General features: G+C 38.7%; 1 protein-coding gene across 3 annotated transcripts; it reads right to left on the bottom strand.

Moving 5' to 3' along the window:
* Window positions 1-354: 354 nt before the first annotated feature.
* Window positions 355-22,506, bottom strand: LOC137277467 (metalloprotease mig-17-like). 3 transcript variants are annotated; one of them, XM_067809199.1, is made up of 15 exons: window positions 22,291-22,506; window positions 18,065-18,282; window positions 17,112-17,189; window positions 14,990-15,107; window positions 14,479-14,590; window positions 13,868-13,943; window positions 13,041-13,124; window positions 8,976-9,118; window positions 8,052-8,089; window positions 7,768-7,873; window positions 6,666-6,830; window positions 6,273-6,399; window positions 4,306-4,428; window positions 4,073-4,124; window positions 355-3,670 (listed from the first exon to the last, which is right to left on the bottom strand). In XM_067809199.1, the coding sequence occupies exons 1-15, from the start codon at window positions 22,379-22,381 to the stop codon at window positions 2,385-2,387; spliced, it is 2,817 nt and encodes a 938-aa protein (XP_067665300.1). In that variant the 5' UTR covers window positions 22,382-22,506; the 3' UTR covers window positions 355-2,384. The 3 variants fall into 3 exon arrangements, with proteins under 3 accessions (XP_067665300.1, XP_067665301.1, XP_067665302.1); XM_067809200.1 differs by lacking the exon at window positions 4,306-4,428; XM_067809201.1 differs by lacking the exons at window positions 355-3,670; window positions 4,073-4,124; window positions 4,306-4,428 and adding an exon at window positions 4,637-4,770.
* Between the last annotated feature and the right edge of the window lie 1,486 nt (window positions 22,507-23,992).

The following is a 23,992-nucleotide window of genomic DNA, read 5'->3' as shown; positions in this document are numbered from 1 at the left end:
TTCGGACTAAACAACTCATGCTATGTGTTGGTATATATGTCAGTGACCTATAGCTGTTCGGACTGAACAACTGATGCTATGTGTTGGTATATATGTCAGTGACCTATAGCTGTTCGGACTGAACAACTGATGTTATGTGTTGCTATATATGTCCACCGATGCTAAATCCACAGCTTACTGGTGACTGGGGCTTAAAGGGTCAATGTGTTTTAAATGTTGGTGTCACCCTAACAAATAACTGTAAATATACGCCACATTCTCCATGCGGTTTAACGTACAGTAGAACTTTGTGGACATTGTGATGCAAATGACTTTTTGTCTATGCGAATGATATTTTCATAACAAAAATGAAGGTTTTAAGAAAATTGTTTTATTAACGGTGCACATTATACACATCTCACACACAAAGAGTACAAATAGTAATGCTTAAGTATGTATGTTGTGTGATTTCCTATTTTGGACATTACCTAAAGCTATACTTACCAAAAATAATGAAATTTTATAGGTTCAGAAAATATTTGTTTCGAGTGTCCCCCTTCCATAAGTTTATGAAAACAGTTGATGAAATCTATTTTATAGGTTTCATAATGTGTGAAAGAGCCCCTTTATATCCGATATGTATTTTACAGTTAGTAGATATTGAACAACGACAACAGAGACTACCAATCCGGATTAACTGTCGATATATATTCCACCCTGCCTAAAAAATACACCGATGATTCCCAGCAATTGCTGAAGCTCATACGCCGTGACCGACCAATTGCGATGTTCCATATCTGTTGTTTTCTGGCAGTAATATCAGTGTACGTTCCATCACCCCTATAAGGCCCTTGGTGCTACAGGACATAGGCTGAAAATACACCGTTGTCACGATAACACAAGCGAGGTAACTGTATTCTGTAGTTAGTGATACTAAGCAAGCTATTGCTTACGTGATGTCAAGCTCTAGGTTGTCTGGTAAAGATTCGTCTACTTACAGATCGCTGTCATATATTGCTGAATGTGGCGTAATACAACAAATATACAAATCCCACAACTGATATTTCTACTTGACATGTGAGGTTTCAATGTCTATATGGTATTCACATTGTCACTTAATGTCTCTATTTGCGTTCCTGCTACACAAAACTTGTGTCTACAGTTAAACGTAATTCGGCCCCTGGTCACCAAGTTCCCCAAGTGACTATCCCTATCAGCATGTCGAAATCGGGTGCAAGAATGGTGGAATGCACGAGGCCAGAAAAGATCTTACGTTTCCATCCGGACTATTGTGTAACTAACTGTAAAACGCTTTTACCGATCAAAACTAAAACTGTTTGGCATGTTGTGAAAAGGTGAGCCACACAGCCAATTCAAAACCTATTTTAACTTTAGATGACCTGACCGCCATGTGTATGATCCTTCCAGCAGGATTACACTGTCTCCTACAAGGACTGTGACGCAACAAAACAACGTATACCTCCTAAATACTACCTAGGTGACAAATTGTAGGAATGTGTTGGAGACAGAAGACTTCATCAGAGACGTCTTGTCCGGATTTCAGTAACGGATGACAAACATACCACTCATGAAACTACTGCAGATGGACTATTAGAAAATGGGTGTGATTATATAAACGCAAACACATTCCCGTCATTTGTTGTTAATGGAAAGGATTACAAGCAGATATAGGTGTAAATACTTCTTGGATGGTTACAGATGAAGCAAAAAAATATATTTTCCGAATGAGTACGTTACACATAATACAGGTAATTGGTTTGAATCATAGTTGAGAAGATGGTTTAATTCTGTATAATAGTTCTCTGTAGAGGAACAGTCCAACAGCTTGAACACTTGGATAATTAGCAATGAACAAGGTTGATGGTAAATGAATATAAGTGATATTTACGTGTGGCTCTCTAATTGTGATCATTTTCCAATCTCAAAATTGCCTTAAGTCTGTTTGCAGTGTTCCGCCGGCCGGACGCGAGAAGAACAACAATTGATGTGTGTGTATGAATAGTGTGTACTGTAAGGGAGATGTATTTGAATGTGGACTGAATTGACATTATATAGATCCACGAATGTTGTCAGAAACAATGCTGACCGGAAATATAACTGAAGATGGTAATAACCCAATCACCCTGTCCCTTCCTATCGCATTTGTCAGCTAACCGGATGTTTATTTAATAAGGCAAATAATTAATCAAAAATCTATTTCTGGAATGGAATTGTCACTCCCACACATGTAGTCGAGTAAACACTGTTAGGCCATCCGGCGCCAAAATGTTGCTTTTTCGAGCCAACAAAAAAACTCTGCTTCCAACAGTAGTTCCCATCGTACAAGCAGGTAACATTTTATCTACAACCCTAAAGAGAGTGCTAATTCCCCAACAGAGATATACTCATGTCCCAATAAAGATACCTGGCACAGGCTGCAATACTCTGAAGGCATCACTGTTTGTGTTCGATGTTGCAATCTCACGGATGGCATTTCTAGAAAGCCAAGATATGTTTCTGTATCCACCATACCGACTGGACCATGGTGAAGATTGTCTTGCCTTTCTTTCCTGTCGAGTTATCTCCCTTTGTTTAGCTGTCCATGAACTAGAACAGGAAACACAGAACGATCGACTTGCTCCTGGTCGACTGAGAGTGATAGTTGAAAATCCCGAATCAGGTGAAGTGGAACTTGACACCCTCACAACTTTACGTGATCGCCAACGAGGACTTAGTCTTCCGTTGCTGTTGCTGAACCTGGGAATAGCACCCCCAGAAATGGCGGATACTCTGGAAACCGGTGCAATCCCTGTTGTATTTCTTCTGCTAGATTCAATAGGAGGACCTGAACTTATATTTTTGACTTCATTGCTAGCGTTACCCTTGGCTCTAGCGCCAATGCTGAAGAATCGTGAAAATCCACCAATTACTGCTGCAGGGTTGGAGGAACTGGAATGTCCAGAATTTAGGTCTGATTGCCACGAAAAAAAACCATTACCAGGGCGGGTCAGGACGGACGAGATGTATCCTGTGTCCTCAACTGGATGAACAGAAATTGGTTTCACTTTGGTTTTGCTGCCACTGCTAACGTTTCTGTTGCCAAACATTCGAATAAACCAGTTTCCACGTTTGGGGGTTGTTGTGGATCTGGTACTGGCGTCTCCTGTTTCCACGATGACGGAGGAGTTTCTTTGGGTGTCGTGTGGGTAGGTTCTATACGAGATCCTTCCTGTGCTGGAACCACCGAACATATTTCGAAATCTTGAAAACATTCCTTGTATCATTCCTAATAGACTGGGACCGATGTCACTTTGTCCTCCCGTGTTAGGACTTGTGGTTAGACTTGAAACTGGATCACTACCCGAAGGCACATCGCTCGACAGACCATTATCACCAGACTCAGAATCACCAGGGAACACAGAGTCAGAAGAATCCTTGCTGTTTGTAGAAGATTCAGGTGCAATAGTATCCTGATGGTCGCTAGAGGACGGTGAAGGTGTGACCTCCTTGGTCGGTGTAGTGGTTGTAGTTGGTGTCGTTGGTGTTGTGTTTGACAGCATAGTGTGCAGTACTATGTCAGGTTTGACTCCACAGGTGGCACAGCAGTAACTTATCCTTCCCTTGTCTGTGAGGAATGGACAGTCAGACACCTGGCAGGCCTCCTCGGGATCGTCTCCTTGAGGACAGTTTTCTAAAATTCAATTAGATCTATGTTACTGTATTACCTTTTAACACTTTACTTGAAATTATGGTTTTATTCGATTGATACAGAGTCTTTGAATGGTAATTAGAATTGATAGATATTATGGCATTTAGAAGTGATACACATAAAGGCATCTTTATGATGATGGACAAGAAGTTTCGGGATATATTCCCCTCTCTTTAGGTGAATTATATCTCGCTCGATATAATTCAAATTTTCCATATAAACTCATTGCTGGAGATGGTATCACGCCAGAGAAAAGTAAAATTTAGGCTAACATACAATACAGTCGACGTCTTCATTTAAATGGTTAACTGGCGCCTTTAACTGAACAGCGCGATTTGATACTTGCTGTTTCTCTTCAGTTGAAAAGAAATATTCATTCATTACCAGGTGTTCTGGGTGCCTCTGGATCGAAGACACATCTTCCTTTAATGCACCACTACAATGGAAACAAATGAAACTGTCAAAGTGGTATATATAGCCACATTCATTCCACATCTAACTGTCTTTGCACTTCTGACTGCCATTCATATCAAAGCATATATTATTTCAAGGGTGTGTGTGGCCAAGACGCTTGTGGCACTATAATTTGAGAAGGCATTTTGTCATGCTGAATCAACCTTTCCATCTCCACACGTAGTTTTCTCCATGGCGAAGCTCTTCTGGAAGTAGCGTGGTCGTCCCGGGATGGCACAGTACATTGCCCTACACATCGAGTCAAAGCCCCGGTCATACTGGATCCCCTGCAATATAGACCACCCAGTCACACTTGATACCCGGCAATACGGGCCACCCAGTCACGCTGGATACCCGGCAATACAGACCACCCTGTCACACTGAATCAACTACAATACACGTATCTCTATCGCTGATGTCAGTATCATGTCAAACTTTTTTCATACGGCAACCTGGCTATACCTGATCCTGAGCGAAACGCGCCACTCTGTCATACATCGGTACAGAAAAACGTGTCATATTAAATCCGTGAATTATAGACCACCCTGTTATAATGAATTCCTGTAATACAGACCTTCTTGTTATACTGGATCCCCTGTAATACAGATCACCCTGTCATACTGGATCCCCTGCAATACAGTTCACTCTATTATGTTGGTTCACAACAGTACAGATCTCCTTGTCAGCCTCCTTTGTCACACTTAATTCTCTAAGATACTATCTAGTGAGAAATCTACTTACAGAAGGTCTGCCAGATCCACTGCGGTAATGACCACCCTATCATGCCGGAGCCCTTGATGGCATGATGCAGTAGTGGCATGTACCTCAGGCGTGTACCTGTTGATCAACCGCGTGGATCTGCCTAAACTAAAGTGTCCCCGAGCTTTCATTTCCCCCATAAACCGACGCATCATTATATGGACGAAATCCGAAATGTATGCACGTATTTAACATTTTGTTGGACACATATACGCAATCACAATGTCAGCCTCCATTCGTGTGTTCTCGCTATACATAGGTGGCGTTTTGGGGATATCAGTCAACAAACATGACATAATACGTCACACTAAACACGACAGAAAGTGTCAGTTGAGAATTACATAGATTCGTTAACTCTCCTTCTGACGTATTTCTCGCATTGTCAGTTATGGGGCTAATACACGTGTAGGATATTTGGTCTTCAACATACCTTGTCGTAATAATAATAGTGGGTATTTGTATAGAAGATCATGATCTGCGCCTGTGTCCGTGCATTCCATGAATGCATGCATAACGTATACCTGACGTTAGAATTAAAAAAGGAAGAAAGATCTAAGAGATTGCCATGGAGAAGTAATGGCTTTTCAGAAGGGACTTGAAAGAGTTCAGTGATTCTGCACACTTGATGTCAGCTGGCAGTGAATTCCAAATCAATACAGCGGTGTAGGTAGGTCCACTGACCATAGGAGACAAGTCTGACTTTAAGTACTGTAAGTAAATGCTGATTCTGGGATCTGAGACATCTTGCAGGTGTGAACAGTGTAAGAAGTCAGATAGGTCTTAGTCTGTGTCTAAGCCACTTGTACAAGAACAGTTGAATACGCTGATGACAAGAATACTGATAGGACCGCACATCCCAGAAAGGGTGTGTACAATTAAAAACAGTAGGGGATATATTGCATTTTGCGAGCATACTACTAGCCAAAGCCAAAGCATGTGAGAAAAAGTAATATATTTCCCTTAATTTCTCTTTATCACCCGTTTCCTCCTTGGCTTCATCATTTACTGTTTATCAGTCTTCTTAATCAAATTATCCTCTACTTTTTGAATGGTATATCAATAAAGAGTTTTCACTAAATCTATATCGATTCATCCACGATAACAGACTTAGTAATTAATGAGGGTTATTGTTGAGTGATGAATTTAATAGCTGGTCGTCTCTATAATTTCTGTCTGATTATTACCACTAAAACACGACAAATCCTGGCGATAATATTAAAGGTAGTGTATGTATGAACGTCTCGCCCAGACCGTCGCCCCGACACTCGAGCCGACACTCGCCCCGACGAGCCTCAGTGGGGACGGTTTCCTTGATACATCCGAGACTTAAGAACTGTATGAGAGTGTCTGAGGAAATAGTGAGATTACTCACCCTGCCAAAATAGGACTCATTGCCCAATGCTAATTTACACTGTATATCGCTCGAGTACACCTGGCCTGGAACCAGTTTCGTGGTGACTGGGGACACCATCTTTCCAGTCTCCCTGGCACAATATACCCTGAAATGATAAGTCGTTCCACATATGGGTATATCAATGTATTCATACTAGGTTTAAAACGTCGTATATATTAACTGTCACCAACTAATGCAGACATGGTTGATCTACATGGACGTACATACTTCCCATCTAATGAAACCGATCTATTGAAGACATGGTTCATATCTACTAATTTTCGAGTAGTCACGTGAGGGAATATCTATATAACCTACCAGTAACGCCCGCCATTGTCATATGATCCTCCACAGGTGATAATGATGCCTCACCTTGCCAGGTAGTTTCTGAACGCCGCCACGGAGCATGATGAAAACTCCCACGGTCGCGATGCCGTTGCGTTGTTGGTGGGGTTGAAGAGTTTGTTGGACATGATGTAGTTGTCAGCGGCGGGACAACCCATGGCCATTAAAGTTCCATCATGCACTGCGGACAGACTGAAGGAAGCACATTAGTGCAATGATTCATTATTTTACTAATCAATATTAGTGCAAACAGTAATTCATTAATTGTACTAACCTCTTAGGTTTCATGTGAATCTGCACACACACACACACACACACACACACACACACACACACACACACACACACACACACACACACACACACACACACACACACACACACACACACCGACCTGTTCTGTAATACATGTGGAGCTTTAACCTCCCTGTGCTCTAATACATGTGCAACTGTATCCACCTGTGCTCTTGTTTAAGTGCAATTGTAACCATATGCGCTCTAGACCAAGTGCAACTGTACCTACCTGTGCCATATATAATGTGCTACTGTACCCACCTGTACACTAGTCTAAAAGCAACTGTACCCACCTGTGCTCTAGTCCAATTGCTACTGTACACACGTGTGCCCTACATCATGTACAACTGTACCCAGCTGTAGTACCCACATGTACCCAACTGTACTCACTGGTGCTCTAGTCCAAGTGCAACTATACTCCATGTGCTCTAGTCCAAGTGCATCTGTACTCACCTGTGCTCTAGTCCAAGTGCAACTATACTCCATGTGCTCTAGTCCAAGCGCACCTGTACTCACCTGTGCTCTAGTCCAAGTGCATCTGTACCCACCTGTGCTCTAGTCCAAGTGCAACTATACTCCATGTGTTCTAGTCCAAGCGCACCTGTACTCACCTGTGCTCTAGTCCAAGTGCATCTGTACCCACCTGTGCTCTAGTCCAAGTGCAACTGTACCCACCTGTGCCCTATTTCATGTGCAGCTGTACTCACCTGTGCCCTATATCAAATGTAGTTGTACTCACCTGTGCCCTATATCAAATGTAGTTGTACTCACCTGTGCCCTATATCAAATGTAGTTGTACTCACCTGTGCCCTATATCAAATGTAGCTGTACTCACCTGTGCCCCAGTTCATGTGCTGCTGTAGCCCCGACGCTGGCCGAGTAGTCCTGCTCTATTATAGACACAGATGCCGAGGTGCACATTGCAGCTAAGGTGGCCAGACCTAACAACAAAGAACGGCTGATTAATTGTCCAAGAAGTACATTGAACACATGCATGTAAGATGAGCTTTACAAATATGTCAGGACGTATGGTGTTGTATGAATAGTGATCTATTACAGGCGTTTATTTCATGTGTTTTGTAGAAATTATCTGGCTCTGGGCCCTGCTGGTAACTGTACCTGCTACGATCTTGGAACCGCTGCTGGTCAGGTCGTAGCTGTAAACAAGGGGTGAAGTGCTGTGTGAGTATTTCCGTGTGTACAGTTTATCAATATATAACATTGAGGGGTGCCAGAAGTGTATTGGATCCAAAGGGAAGTCTATTCGGGGTAGCGTATCGTACCAGCGTGACTAGCAGGGGCCTTTACCCCACTGTTTATCCAAAACGTAAAGTTTGTTCATGTTCATGTTGCAGTTCAAATTACAACATGATTTCGGTGATTGTGTCGTTAATATTCAGGCAAAATACCTCTTGTGACGCTATATAACTGCCATACACTATGTAGCCCCATAAACAGTGTTTGCTGGACTCGTTGCTTTATTATCACTCCGGTTAATGGATTAGCACTTGATTTTACATTTATCAACTCCCTACAAAACAAAACAAAACAAAAAAACAACAACAAAAAAAACCAAAAAAAAACAACCAAGCGGGTCATGGTTAACGGCCATATTACTATCCCATCCTGTCGGGTACCCATTCACTGCTGGTGCAAACGAAGTTTCCATGGAGACACCAAATGTGCAGCAGGGCAGGGCAGGGCGGAATTCATATATTCTGCTTTAAATATTCTGATTAAGTAGTTAAATGTGCCTATTATTTGAAACAAAAGTGTGTATCGAAGTTGCAACATTCTGGTCGGTACCATATAAAATGGTCCATGGATTAAAGAACTAATCACTATCACAATCTTCAGGTCGGAACAATTCCTGTTGATTCAATAACGACAAACAATTAGAGACACATCGGTCATCTGACCTCTGCTCTCCTCGTGTCACTGGCCTGGGGCCAAGATCACCTCGGTATCATCTGTGATACGGACACTGATACACACGGGGCCGCTGGCAAATGTATGTGGATCAAGATAAAGAGAAACGCTTACCCAGAAAACAACATCCAGTGATCACTTGGTGGCAGATTGTTCTGATACTGAAGCCAGTCTTTGAATGACCTGAGGGCAGGCTTGACCTCTACAGTATCCAACTGAGTCGCCTCGTTTTCTGTCCAGTAGGATTTCTCTGGTGTCTGGAGAAAACAATATTTTTTATTTATTTTTATCTCTATAAAGAGGGAAAATGTTGTAAATATATGTAATATGAGCTACAACAAACATTCATTTTCACGTGAGTTTCAGTGGCCTTTTAATATACCTTGAGGACAAGTTAATGGGGTAGCAATGTATGGTGGCGGGGATGAGGGGAGGGGGTGATGATAATTTTAAGGGAGGTGACATCCATTTTACTTTTACATAAGTGTTAGGGGTGGTGGGGAGGGGGATAGGCCATGCTATACCTCCCCAGCCCTGCCACTCCCCTCCCACCCTCCACCACCACCGCCCATTTGAATATCAGTTTGAAAATTAATTATCATTCCAAAAATATGTTACTTCCATAAATGTGTTACATAATTATTCAAGTATTATATACGTAAGTAAAAAGGGACTTATACGAATAAAGAAAAATGACAAAACAATAAGGGTCATGTTTCAAATATGGAAGAAAGTGACATTTGAGCATACTGAGACATAACAGCACCGTTATATATGACTAATAGCGAGATATTGTGTTAATTCCCATGCAAATGACCCTCAGAGGAAGTACAATGAAAGGGTGCCACCTTGTCATATAATATGACACGCATATGAATTTCCCCTTTAAGTTAATATTAGAGCTGTCCTAATTCCTAGCACTTTCTAGCCTGGCGCGTGTACATCACAGGCCAGCAGTGGAAGGGACGTAACTCCAAATTACGAGGGCATGTTCCAGGTACGATGAATTCATAGAACAGAATAGTCTTTATAACTAAGTAAGGTCCCTGACATGTATTTTTGAAAATGCTTCCATTTTGTACATACGAATATATGAAAAGACGTTGAGGCCTGAACAATGTTACATATGTAAATAGTCACAGGTAAGTATAATCGCATTAATTGTGTTAAAAATATAGTCACATCGGCAATATTTCAGCCATATTATGACGAGAACAATTACTTTTATACACAATAATCTCAGGTAATTTGTAAAAAAAGTGTTAACGAATGACAGTAAAATACATCTGCTGGAGATATATGTTCTTGATGACAATGCAGTAGCCAAGCTTGACCATTTTTCATCAGTGGAGAATATCCTTGTACTTTGATGTGTGTATAAATACGCCGTTTAGTTGACAACTATTTTGTGTAACCACGGAAAGTATTTGTAAATACAAGCCAGCTGTCACAGATGCACCACACATCCATCTTCGACAGGCTCAGGATATTTCACCCACCGCTGGACACTGATTATAGAGCATTTGGCTTTTAATGTCAATGGACCTGGCTATTCTGTCGCTTAAGAAGGACTTAATCTTTTTATCCGAAGGGCTCCCTCGAATATAATGTTTTATTTGATAACTGAAAATTATTTACAAATACAATAAAACTGTATATACTTATATAGTTATAAAGACTACATATATATATGAAGTGATGATCAATTAAACCAGTTCAGTTGCATTGGGAAATAATTGACAAATTTAGATTCTAAACGAGAGCCTTCCTTGCTCTCTCTTATACTTTTCGGAGTTCGCTAGTCGAGTCTTATTGTATTTGTAAATAATTTCAGTTATCAAATAAAACATTATATTCGAGGGAGCCCTTCGGATAAAAAGATAAGATATGTGTGTGTGTATGTGTGTGTGTGTGTATGTGTGTGTGCGCGCGCGCGCGTGTGTGTGCGTATGTGTGAGAGAGAGTGTGTATTATTATGTGTTGTGCAAATTCAGGCAGGGAAGTATATGCATGTAACACCATGAACATACATACTGCTATTGTTAACAGTGGAATATATTAGTTGCCTGCTGTGCTCTATAGCCAAACATATGAGAGATAAACATACGTCCATTCACGCCAGCCTGCGACCATCGTATACTACATAAACCCAGTTTCGTCACCGCTATAACTGACATCTGACATTACATACATGTGTCACGGCCAAATTTACATAACATCATATCCGATGCATTATTCAGAATCTGCGAGATATTTCAGAGTGAAAAATAAAAGTAGTCAATTAAGCAATATTAAATTACGTGTCTTAATTATGTAATTTGATGGAACATATTTTAGTCTGTAATTAGGACGTAAAATTTGAAGAGTCACAGTTGATACACATTAAAGTCATTTATTTAAGTGAAACACGCAGACAGGTGAAACCTTTTGATGTGAAACTGTGTCATCCTTCCTCGTGTTAATCGTATTCACGTGATTAAATGCACATTCTTAAATGTTCTAAATGTTTTTGTGTCTTTTTTCAAACAGTTACAGACAGGAAAATAACCCATGGCATAATGTGAGCTACCGATACAGTTTTTGACTTAAGTGAACGTGTGAGTTACGCGAGTATGCTTTTTAGCAGAATTCCACCAATATCAAGGAGGGGGGCACCAGAATTCGACTTTACACATTCTACCTAATATTTGACTTCAACATCTGTAGAAATAATAAATGTGATTTTAAACTAAACTGAAGTTCAATAGATCTAGGATACGGTCTGCCTTTGTCAAGTAAGTTCCCACGATTTCAAACATCGTCATTATTCAAGGATGTTTATTCGGAAATACTTTCTGTAAGTAAAGAGTATCAGCTGCTTATCTCATGTCCCAGAGTAGATTGAGCATGCAGTATCTTCACGTATCTATACTATCAAAATAATTACTAATGTACTGAGTCTGAGAATACAATGTAACACTAATTGTGCGTGTCACGGAATGTTTTATCCCCAGAACAACTGCAATTTCGGTTGTCACAGTGAAACAAGGCTTGTATAGTATCTGGTCATGAATAGCTTTTACATCAAACCATTAAACATTGATTTCACTTAGCTATGAAAGAATGAATGTTTCTTTATTGCAACCATTATGAATTTTGAGAAAGAAATTCGCACGAAGAATGAATATGTCGACATATTTATAAGAAATAACAGTCTCTCTGTGACACAATGAGAATAATCCAAATTTACCAGAATTTAAGACTGAATTTGTTCAAAATACCCTTCGACAAATTGCCGTCCTTGTTATTCATGTAAATAAATATCATGTACATCTTTTACAATTGATTGATATACAAGGGATAAATAGCTATGTATGATTATCTGACGAGGATTTATGTATGATTGTCTTAATCATTGTCACATTTTCATTGCGTATAATTGTATCATCTTTACACGATACATGATTGTATTAACTAATACGGTTTCCTGAATTAGCTCGGTATGTCTGCAAAATAGTTGACTGCTTATCACGAATATACTCATGTCATCTGTCACAGAATTTGCCTCGGAGAGTTATCTCACAACTACATCTGTGGTATTTTAAAACAATGTTACATGTTGGCAAAACAGGCACAAGAAGCAAAGGTCTCCTGGCAGTAACAAAGTATCAGGAGACGATTGATTCTGGTGGCTATTTTGCCTTTTAAAAGTACCACTAATCTAGCTTCTGTCAAATGAGGTAAGGTACCGCCCTCTATCTCAGGTTGTACAAATAAAATAAAACAAAATCCCGGGGTACAAATAAACGGTTCTGTCTCATCACACACGTCATGTTGCCTGATCCTGTCTATAGTTCCACACATGTAACAGGTATCATTTTGAGTCACAACGGATGATATGAGTGTTGTGCAATATTCAACCACCAAAACGTTGAAGGAAAACGATATCGTTTTGTTTTTTTTATAATGAAGACATGACCTTACTGAAAAAATGTAACCCTATCAACCTGATTGCACAAAACTGATCAGGATGGTAGCCGATTTAGACAAATTTGAAAACATTAACGGGCATGGTTAACTTTTTCCAGGTGTGATTAACACGATAATTAACTGTTTTACAACGATGTGTGAATTATCTCACCAGGTGTGTTGATTATTTTGACACAGCTTTTCACAATCTGCTGACAATGCATTACTTACATCTAGTATCAGCAGGCCGGTGACAAGTATGTTAATCTTTATGCGTGGATCAACATCAGTCACACTGGCATATCTCATAGACATCTGTGCAGAAATCAAAGGTACAAATTACGAGCAATCAAAGCCACACAAGCAGATCATGTCTGATAAGACAGATTACCCAACAGGCTGTTCTAGTGCCACATACAAGCTCATCAAGAATATCACATAAATCGAGTTTACGATCTTTAATCAAAGACAGATCTATTTCCATAAGCAGATTTGCGAGACATGACTGATAGCAGCAGTTCGGAATTGACAGATGGCAAAAAGAAAATAACGCAGGTGTTTCCCTAGAGACAAAATGCATGTCACATCAGCATCTTTTTGGTGAGTAAACTTGCTTATATGATAGTGATATTTGCCATGGTCATAAAGTACAACCTACAACCAAGTGATCGAGGCTCGTTATGCTATGTGTGCTCACCATGTTTATATCAGGAATGATCGTAAACGTTGCCATCTCAGAATATTGTCTATTTATATCATCTTTATGACTATTTTCGTCCTGTGCTCAGGGGAATCTATTCGCTCAAGTGTCCAATTCCCCGACTGAGTCAATGCTGAAGTGACAAACAAGGATCTCTGACTGACAGTCTGCCTGATTGTGCATAATCACCCGGACCCTTTTTATAGCACTGATATATTTTGATTGCAATAGCAATAGCAATGTTGATGACAATGATGATGACTATGACAGCGATTATGACGATAATGACGATGACTGCGATGATGACGACGACAATGACGATGATGGTCTGACATTTCCGACACCAACCGCCACTTACCGACTGTGCAATAAATGCGTAGTATAATCTCATCTCACTGTGGGCAAGTGTTCGGTTGTGGAAATGATTCTCCCAACTGCAATGTATCAATGATGCTAAACAGGTAAACATGTTATATTATACTCTGAACAGAACAAATGACACATCATCACCTATGAATAGTATGAATTACCCCCCAAGGTACGGTTAGTCGTTTAGAATGACCCCTAAACACAACGCAATGTAACTTTTCTGCTTTCTCTGTACATGTTTCAAACAACAGAAGCCCAGAGGTGATAAAGAAAAAACTACAGGCGTTTAGAAATGGAGAAAAAAACAGCCAGTCAAATCGATATTCATTTGCATAAGTCTAACTCGATCAATCGCTACAAGAGTGGACAAGGCGCCTTCGTATTGTCAGTCTGGCATTACTTCGGGACCTGAAGTAAACGAGTATAAATGTATAAACCACTGGTTCATCAGTTGCGAGGACACGGACTATTCTGTGATCACCTTTTCTGCAAATACTCATTACTTTGGTGATAAACAAGAATGCAAAACCAAGGTTTTATATTTTTGTGAAAAGAAATAGTTTCAATTAAAGATGGACAGGAGTAATGAAGATAACGTACCTTGAGTAGTCCTTATAGTCTGCACAGAAAAGGATTTCGATGGTATATTCGTCCACACTGTTACGTTTGACCCGTGCTGTTGTCGTCGGCTGTGGAGATCTCGCCGAAGTTTCTAGAACAGACATGTATATCTGCGTTGAAAGTAAAGTGTAGGGTGTAAGGAACCTCGATATACAGTCGGTACATGTATTCAAGATATTCATATTCTTTCAGTGAAGTATGAATTGAGAGCATGTAGTTTCACGCCGCACACAGCAATATTGCAGCTATATGCGCAAGTGAGAACCGAAGACATCCATTTCAGCGAACCTGACCATCCGATCCCGCTATTCGTCTCTTACGACAAGCAATGGTTACTGAAGGCCAATATTCAATTCTAACCCGGGCCTTCGCGGATCTCCAGTTCTTTTATTATATCCGGATTGATATATATGTGGATTAAACATACATATATAAATGCATACTTGTATTTAAAACATTTTTGGTGGTATCTTGCAATGTAAAAACATACCAGAGTTGATCACAAAATCGTTCCCATAATTCACCTCGGCGATTTGATGTACAGCATATTTGGGGCCACCGATATGACTGATGTGCACCTGACCCGAGCTATCGTAGTACGTCCCTTCCTGTAATACACATGGAAACGTTTCCTCTGTATCAAAATAGCAACACATCGTTAGATGACTATTTCTGAAAATAGTGTTTGTTTGTTCTTCATCCAGCAATATTCAGCACTATTCAGCAATATTCCAACTATATGGCCTCGGTCTGTAAAAAATCCAGTCTGAAACAGATAATCCAATGATCAACAAAATGAGCATTGATCTGCGCAACCGGAAACCGATGACAGGTGCAAACCAAGTCAGCGGGCCTGACCGTCGGTCGCCTCTTAGGACAAGCAATGGTTACTAAAGGCTAATGTGCTAACTGGGACCTTCACTGATTAATCTAGTGTCACCATAATGGACGTCACAACTGACGTATGATGACTTGAGTCAACCACGCCAGCGAACATGATCACTCGATCCCACATTGGTATATACTGACTTACTCTAGGTTGCATTGCATCTGTATCATGTCTATAGTAACATAGAATGGAACTCGAGATGTCTGGATTTAGGTGTGGTTATTGTGGACAATTTGGGAATGAAAGCCCATACCCTCCATTCGTATGACAACCTTGTATAGAACATTACATATCTAATGCAATGGGAAACATGGTATTGCCGTCGGCAATATTACGTAGGAAAGGTATTAGACATGTATGAATGTAAAAGCATGAAATAATCAAAAGAGCAGTGACGTGTACATGTATGCAGGTAAAGGTACGAATTCATGAAAAGAGTAGTGACGTGTATGCAGGTAAAAGTATGAAGTCATCAAAAGAGTAGTGGCATGTATGCAGGTAAAAGTATGAACTTATCAAAAGAGTAGTGACGTGTATGCAGGTAAAAGGATGGAAACATCAAAAGAGTAGTGGCATGTACGCAGGTAAACGTATGAACCTATCCCAAGTGTAGTGACATGTATGCAGGTAAAAGGATGAAAACATCGATCAAAAGAGTAGTGGCATGTATGCAGGTAAAAGTATGAACTCATCAAAAAAGTAGTGGTATGTATGCAGGCAAAAGGATGAAAACATCAAAAGAGTAGTGGCATGTATGCAGGTAAAAGTATGAAAACATCAAAAGAGTAGTGGCATTATGCAAGTAAAGGTATAAATTTATCAAAAGAGTAGTGACATGTATGAATGTAAAAGCATGAAATAATCAAAAGAGCAGTGACGTGTACATGTATGCAGGTAAAGGTACGAATTCATGAAAAGAGTAGTGACGTGTATGCAGATAAAAGGATGAAATCATCAAAGGAGTAGTGGCATGTGTGCAGGTAAAAGTGTAAATCTATCAAAAGAGTAGTGGCATGTATGCAGGTAAAAGTAAAAAGTTATCAAAAGAGTAGTGGCATGTATGCAGATAAAAGTATGAACTAATCAGAAGAGTAGTGGCATGTATGCAGGTAAAAGGATGAAAACATCAAAGGAGTAGTGGCATGTATGCAAGTAAAAGGGTGAACTTATCAAAACAGTAGTGGTATGTATGCAGGTAAAAGGATGAAAACATCAAAAGAGTAGTGGTATGTATGCAGGTAAAAGTATGAAAACATCAAAAGAGTAGTGGCATTATGCAAGTAAAGGTATAGATTTATCAAAAGAGTAGTGACATGTATGCAGGTAAAAGTGTGAAGTCATCAAAAGAATAGTGGCATGTATGCAGGTAAAAGTACATGTATAAATTTATCAAAAGAGTAGTGGCATGTATGCAGGTAAAAGGATGAACTCATCAAAAGAGTAGTGACGTGTATGCAGGTAAAAGGATGAAATCATCAAAAGTGTAGTGACATGTATGCAGGTAAAAGGATGAAATCATCAAAAGTGTAGTGACATGTATACAGGTAAAAGTATGAACGTATCAAAAGAGCAGTGACATGTATGCAGGTAAAAGTATGAAGTCATCAAAAGAGTAGTGGCATGTATGCAGGTAAAAGTATGAAACAGTCATAAGACTAATGGCATAGCAGTGTAGATAACTGTTGAGACTTTACTGATACGACAGCCATTTTGTTGAACATACCAATGTGAAGTTTCCATCTCGGTGTTTCCTCACCATGACGGAGGCTCCCAAAACCTTGTCCAGGTAGGACGCAGCACTCTGGAGGAAAGCAATGAGAGGGTTAGTATCGGACATATAGGTGACTTCAGATAATAACTGAAAGAGTCATGTACACCGAATAGTATGTCACTGATAATAAAGCGATGAATGGTTACTTGACATGTACCTCATCTGTAATCAAGGATATCTCTGTTGTTAACATCGCAAAGATCAAACTATGTATCTATGGTCAGCAGGTAACTGTGTTTAGTTGGACACGTTGTTGATTTACATCAGTAACATTGGTACACGATGTTGGGATATAGGGACCATGTCAGAGACACCAAACCATCTGATCCATATTGTCATGACAGTCATAACCTGAGGGAGACCTAGATGCCTAGCTACTGATTCTATTAGTGTTGTACTATACGGCACTCTTTCTATATTCCCTACCCCATATATTCACTATCTATATATTATATTCATTATTCATTTCAGTCATAATCTCTTTATATCCACTACATCCAAGGTTTTCAAAATCTCTGTGTGTTCCTTTTATATATTCACATTTCTACATATTTAATACTCTATTCACTGCTTTCACGTGTTCACTCTCTCTATGTCTTCACAATCTGCTATGTGTTCACCCCTTATATGTATTCACTATATCAGTTTATATATTACCTCAATGCATTCACTACCTCTATGTGCTCACTACCTCAATGTATTGAATTTCACTACACTTAGGTATTCACTACCCCAATGTATTCACTCCCCTATTCTTTTTAATATCTGTGTGTATTCACTACCTGTATGTATTCACTAAGTGTATGCATTCACAACCTGTACGTATTCACTACCTGTGTGTATTCAGTACTCAGTATTCAGTATTCAGTATCTGTGTGCAATCACAACCTGTATGTATTCACTACCTCTATTGGTGGCAGGTCCTCTTTCACAACACTGTTCTCTCTGATGACGTACACCGGAATATCTGAGGCCTGATTGGTCAGTGAACGCCGCAGTCTGAGGTTGACGTCTTTTCCTCCAGATGAAACTCGAAAATGCAAATTGAGAGGAAGGTCACTAACAGCTGACCTCCTGAATCGATCTCCATCATCTGCTGATACCAACTGCACTTTCGCTACATCTGAAATAAAGAATTGAACAGAAGATATTTCATGACGTGGCTTGTGTGGGATTCTAAACGGACTGGTGCTGGGTGGACCTCGAGCACATGTTGAGACATACTCACACACCTAACCTGACGTACAAAAGAAACTATACACGTGGTGATTCGGAATTGATTTCTTAACAATAATACAAACATCTATATAGAGTGTAAAACCATGAAAGGCAGAGGAGATATAGGTTCTGTATCCTGATCAGGTTCGGGTAACGGAGGCTAGAACAATGTTTGCCAGACATTCGAATATTCAGTTTCCGATTTATTTATTTATTTATTTATTTATTTATTTATTTATTTATTTATTTATTTATTTATTTATTTATTTATTTATTTATTTATTTATTTATTTATTTATTTATTTATTTATTTATTTGAATTCACTTGGTTCGTCACAAACCGTACGCTAGAGGCATGGGAAGAGATTGACATAAGACTTCCTACTGCCAGAAACGACGCCGTAGAACGTAGAATTTTAAGTCACTATTTTGAAACGAGTAAAATGAAATATTTGCATTTCTGAATTGTATATGAGCCGTTAATTAAAGTCACGGACATCTATAATTCTAATAAGGGAACTTGGGTTTGTCTAGGGTAAACGGGACGCTTGTAGTACGTCACCTTGCGTGACAGTGTCATCATATAACGCCGAGGAACAACTGATTACTTCCACATGAGTAGCCGACTGGCGCTATATAAGGAATATAAAACTGTCATAATGTGGCTTATGCTAAAGACACCCATCAATTTGTGTGTCAAATAAGACTGAAAATATGAATTATTTATTATTTTGTATGTGAAGATGGAATTCTTTTGCAATCTATAACTAACAAGTAAAATGTAAAGTATAAAATACATTTATAATACATTTCCTTTTTAATATGATACTGACGGAAACAAATATGGGAACACCACTTTATGGCAGTGTTCCTTTATTTATTCTCAGATTTGCTCCCACAGTGTTATTCAAAGTTGTGATGAAAGGCGGGAAATATTAAAGGAACACTTAATTTTTCATGTGTTTCTTTATTTGTTTATTTCAGTAAGATTTGTGTTCTCAAGTATGTAAGTATCTAATGGGATCGATTCAATCTAATGTTATATGTCAAAGAACGTTAACTGCACATGTAAGTTTGAAACCTTTGATATTTTAAACACAGATAAGCACATGAGCATTACTTTTAATATCGCAACATCAGTGTTCTTGAGATATAATTGAAATGCAGTTTCCCATGGGCCATAGATGGGGTAACGGAATGCCAGTATGCATTTACGCTAGTCAATGTTCCACATGCTGACGAGCAGCCTTAGAGAGGGATTCTCTTTGACTGATCTCATTATTAGTTTCACACTGTCAGGGACACCACTTGGAAGAAGCAGTGAAGATTCACCACAACAATACTTGTTGTCATGTTCCATAAAATCACTGGTGTTTCTCATTCATGTGCAACAATGTAAAAGAGCACTGAAAGTCTACTCCAAATGTTTCGAGTCAAGCACCACATATGGTAGTTAAAAAGATCTAAGTTACAGAAACACAATTGCAACTACAACGCTGACACCGGTTGTTTTCTAAATGAAAGACTGTTTTGATTTAGAGGTATTCAGAGCGGTTATGTATTTGATGCTAAAGAAGATGATAGTGTGAGTGAATGAGACAGTGAGGATGGTTTTACGCCGCTTTGAGCACAGAACCACCAATATCACGACAGACGAGACCAGAAATGGGCTTATACCCAATATACTCATTATACCCAATGAGGAATCGAATATCTGGCTTTAGGTTACCCCCACCTCAACTGCACAGATAAACATTGCAACTCTCGCTTCGTGTGACAAATGTATTAATGTAGCCTCCTATGATGACGTTGTTTCTTTGAAGACTACAAGATGCATTAGTTATCCCTTGCAATTGCCCGCTACATATATCACTCTCGTATTGTTCTTTTTAATCCCGTGGTGTTATTTTCACGTGTTCCATATATCAACGTCAGACCATGTTGTGACCTTATGTCACTGTAGCTAAAGTAGCGGAAAGGTTGGCCTAAATAGGATGCCCACTTTCCACATGCATAATACTCATGACTGTGACATGAATAGGTAATTAAGAAAACCATACTGGGACATTGTCGAAAGGCTGTTATACTATGCTTTCTAAAACAATATTCAGAAAGAGAGAAGTTTAAAATTCCATGGTGATTATACGATGTATGATATAAAAGTTACTTGATTAACGGGATATTTTCTATAAAATACGAATTAAGGTAAACGTATTTTTTTTTTATTTTTATTTTTTTTTTCGCAAAATAAAACGTTTTCAATGTATATTGCATTTAATAGGAGCCAGTCGGCATCTTGTAGTAGGACTGAAGGTAAGAACACTTTTTGTCGTTTGTGTGAAATGCACATGACACGGATCCGTACATCCACACATGTTAGAGCATATGATTCAAATTACAAGCTAACTGCCTTTTATCGTACATGCTTCAAACCACTGACGACTATCTGCTGCAGCACACCATTCATATCATAGACAACTGTCTGCTACAACAAATAATTCGAATACCAAATAACTGTCCGCTTCAGCACATGATTCAAATCACAAACAATTCCCTCTTCGAGCATATGCTTCAAATAACTATCAACTGTCTCCTGCAGCACATGATTCAAATCACTCTCAGCTACTACATATGATTAAAACTACTGTCTGATACAGCACATGATTCAGTCTACTCTCTGATACAGCACATGATTCAAACCACTGTGTGATACAGCACATGATTCAAACCACTGTGTGATACAGCACATGATTCAAACCACTGTCTGATACAGCACATGATTCAAATCACTCCCATCTACTGCACATGATTAAAATCCCCATCAGCTACTACATATGATTCAAAGTACTGTCTGCTGAAGCATATGATTCAAATAGTAAAACGCTGTCTGCTACATTACATGATTCAAATCACTGTCTGCTACAGCACATGATTCAAACTGCTGTCTGATACAGCACGTGCTTCATCCATATACAAATATCACTGGAAGTAAATTGTTTCCTCGGTTGTATTCTATTCTAGTGACTCTTAAAATTAACCACTTTAAACTTCTCCCGTAGATTACATGTTTTGTCACCTGGCCGTGTCTAAGCGTAGACTTAAATCCTCCTGTATCCTTAATAAAAGTCATAGTATACCCATCACTCCGCTATCTTCATATTAGGATTGCAATTACATTCAAACGAACGCTCTAGTTCCCAAAACGCGTGACTAACTCTAAATACGTGCATAGTTGTGTGTTGAAAGGCTATCATTAATACAAGTGTAGTTTCTTAAGACTTGACAAAAATCTTTATCTCATGAAAAGGGGGATATGTTAAAGAAACATATTTTCAAAGTGAAGTGTGACGTAAAGATGCATTGTTCAATCACCAAAATGTGTTTGACAGAAGTTGCATGAGCGATTTTAAACATGACAGGTATGTGACACGATGAACAATCAAGAGTATTATATTTGGGAGTTAAATTATACACACTATTTTAAAACATATGTTTAACATATTATTAATGTGCTAGTCAATAGTAATCTTTTAAGTACTTGTTAACACGGATTCTTTATGGGTATCTCCAGGTTTGATGTTTACATGACACGGAATTGTATGATGGATAACAGATCCTTTGTTTTCATACAGGACGTTTCTTGCCTTAGTTAACACGATGAATGCAGAATAAATGTCCCAGAAACGTTGTGTGTTTATAATAATTGTCAAATGAGAAAATATTCCTTCTAATAAACATAGTTTCAAGCTGAACTCTAAATATTCAGATCTGATATCTAAATAAACGTAGTCTTGGCATAATAATTGTTTCAAATGCATTGGTTTTATCAAATTCAAAACTTCCTACATTAAACTGACATATGCAGTAAAAGGTGCAATCAAAATGCACGATGTGACCAGTTGAACACACTTACCTCTTAATCTGTCCCTGGGTTTGAGTGTTATTGCCTTCACAGAAGTAATAAAAGCAACACATGCAAGGCTTAAGACGAAAGAGTACCACATCCTGCACACACGCAGATAAGCATGTGGAAGGAAAGCAGTATCAACTCAGCAGGCACGCCTACCTGTGGTAAGAATCGACAAAGGGAAAACATCAAGCACCACGTGATTAGTGTGATGTCATGTGTCCATTGCAGCGTAATGTCAGCAATCTCAGACTCTTTGACCAATGAGCAAGCGTGATTGATGAGGTCACGTGGGTTTTGCGTTTCGGTCTGATAACTGCAGGGAGCTTGTCATGCTGACAGTGTTTCGTGATGAACTTGACGCGTTTTGCTTTCGACATTAATGTGTGGGTATCGTCATTGTCATTTTTAAAAGATAAGAGGGAAAATAAACAAACACTACTTGACAGTTTGGGTTGTACTGACAGGTTGTGACAACATGACACGAGATAGACAGAATTATCTAGGTACAATATATGAGAAGAAACATCGCACCGTGACGATTTGTATACATGTGTAAATGTTTCAAAGTGGTGGGTTAAATGTGTAAAATTTCCCTGGTAGTTATTTGAACATGTAACTAAGGAATAATAACTATTGGTAAATGAAGGGGTTAGAATAAAAAGGAGGTTAGGTCCATGTTTTAAAAATATTTATTTTGTTTTGGTATTTGAATTAGGGGAAGAAAATGTATGGAAATGTTTGCCAAACAGTCAAATGTCAATCACAAGCAAAATGAAATGATTTTATGTTACGAAAACTAATAATTCAAGAACATTTAAAAACATCTCCATTTATGAAGATATGCAAAAAATGTAGTTAATCCTCTTATTATTCTAACCCCTTCAAATGTGATCAGATAACTACGATAATGCTGAATAAATATGTTTACATGAATGGTTAATTATGTGTAAATGCATCCAAATAGTTATAGGTAAGTATCATCACGTATCTAGGTAATTATGTAAATATGTGCATGTATCCAAGTAAAAAATAGGTAATTGTGATCACGTAACTAGGTAATTATGTGTAAATGTGTATATGTATCCCAGTAATTACAGGTAAATATGGTCATGCAACTAGGTAATTATGTGTAAATGTGTATATGTATCCCAGTAATTAAAGGTAAATATGGTCATGCAACTAGGTAATTATGTGTAAATGTGTATATGTATCCCAGTAATTAAAGGTAAATATGGTCATGCAACTAGGTAATTATGTGTAAATGTGTATATGTTTCCCAGTAATTAAAGGTTAATATGGTCATGCAGCTAGGGAATTATGAGTAAATGTGTATATGTTTCCCAGTAATTAAAGGTTAATATGGTCATGCAGCTAGGGAATTATGAGTAAATATGCAATGCTATAGAATGACAAGTAAGTGGTTATGAGATCGATAACTATATTTATGTAAAGCAGTAACCTCCGAAGCAATATTTAAATGTGCCAGTTGTGACATTGTACATTTCTTGATCGAGCAAGAATTTGTTATTGAATATGTGCATATAGGTTATGTACATCTTACTGATCACATCAACTATCAACATATATGAACAGGTTGGACATAAATATATTATATTGTGTATATAACTCAATATGAACCCATGACCAAATGGTCATGACGTTGCCTACCTATATACACGTGTCTACTGGCATTGTTGGATGCATA

This window comes from Haliotis asinina, chromosome 3 (genome assembly GCF_037392515.1).
Source record: "Haliotis asinina isolate JCU_RB_2024 chromosome 3, JCU_Hal_asi_v2, whole genome shotgun sequence".
Classification (NCBI taxonomy): domain Eukaryota; kingdom Metazoa; phylum Mollusca; class Gastropoda; order Lepetellida; family Haliotidae; genus Haliotis; species Haliotis asinina.
This window is presented reverse-complemented; position numbering and strand designations above follow the sequence as displayed.

Bases quoted from the DNA above. Each gene is read 5' to 3' on its own strand.
- LOC137277467 (XM_067809199.1), bottom strand. From the start codon at position 22,381: ATGTGGTACTCTTTCGTCTTAAGCCTTGCATGTGTTGCTTTTATTACT. The intron at 13,125-13,867 runs GTAAGTGGCGGT...ATTTCTGCACAG, and splicing joins ACGCATTTATTGCACAGTCG to ATGTCTATGAGATATGCCAG. The intron at 3,671-4,072 runs GTAATGAATGAA...ATTGAATTTTAG, and splicing joins AGAGGCACCCAGAACACCTG to AAAACTGTCCTCAAGGAGAC.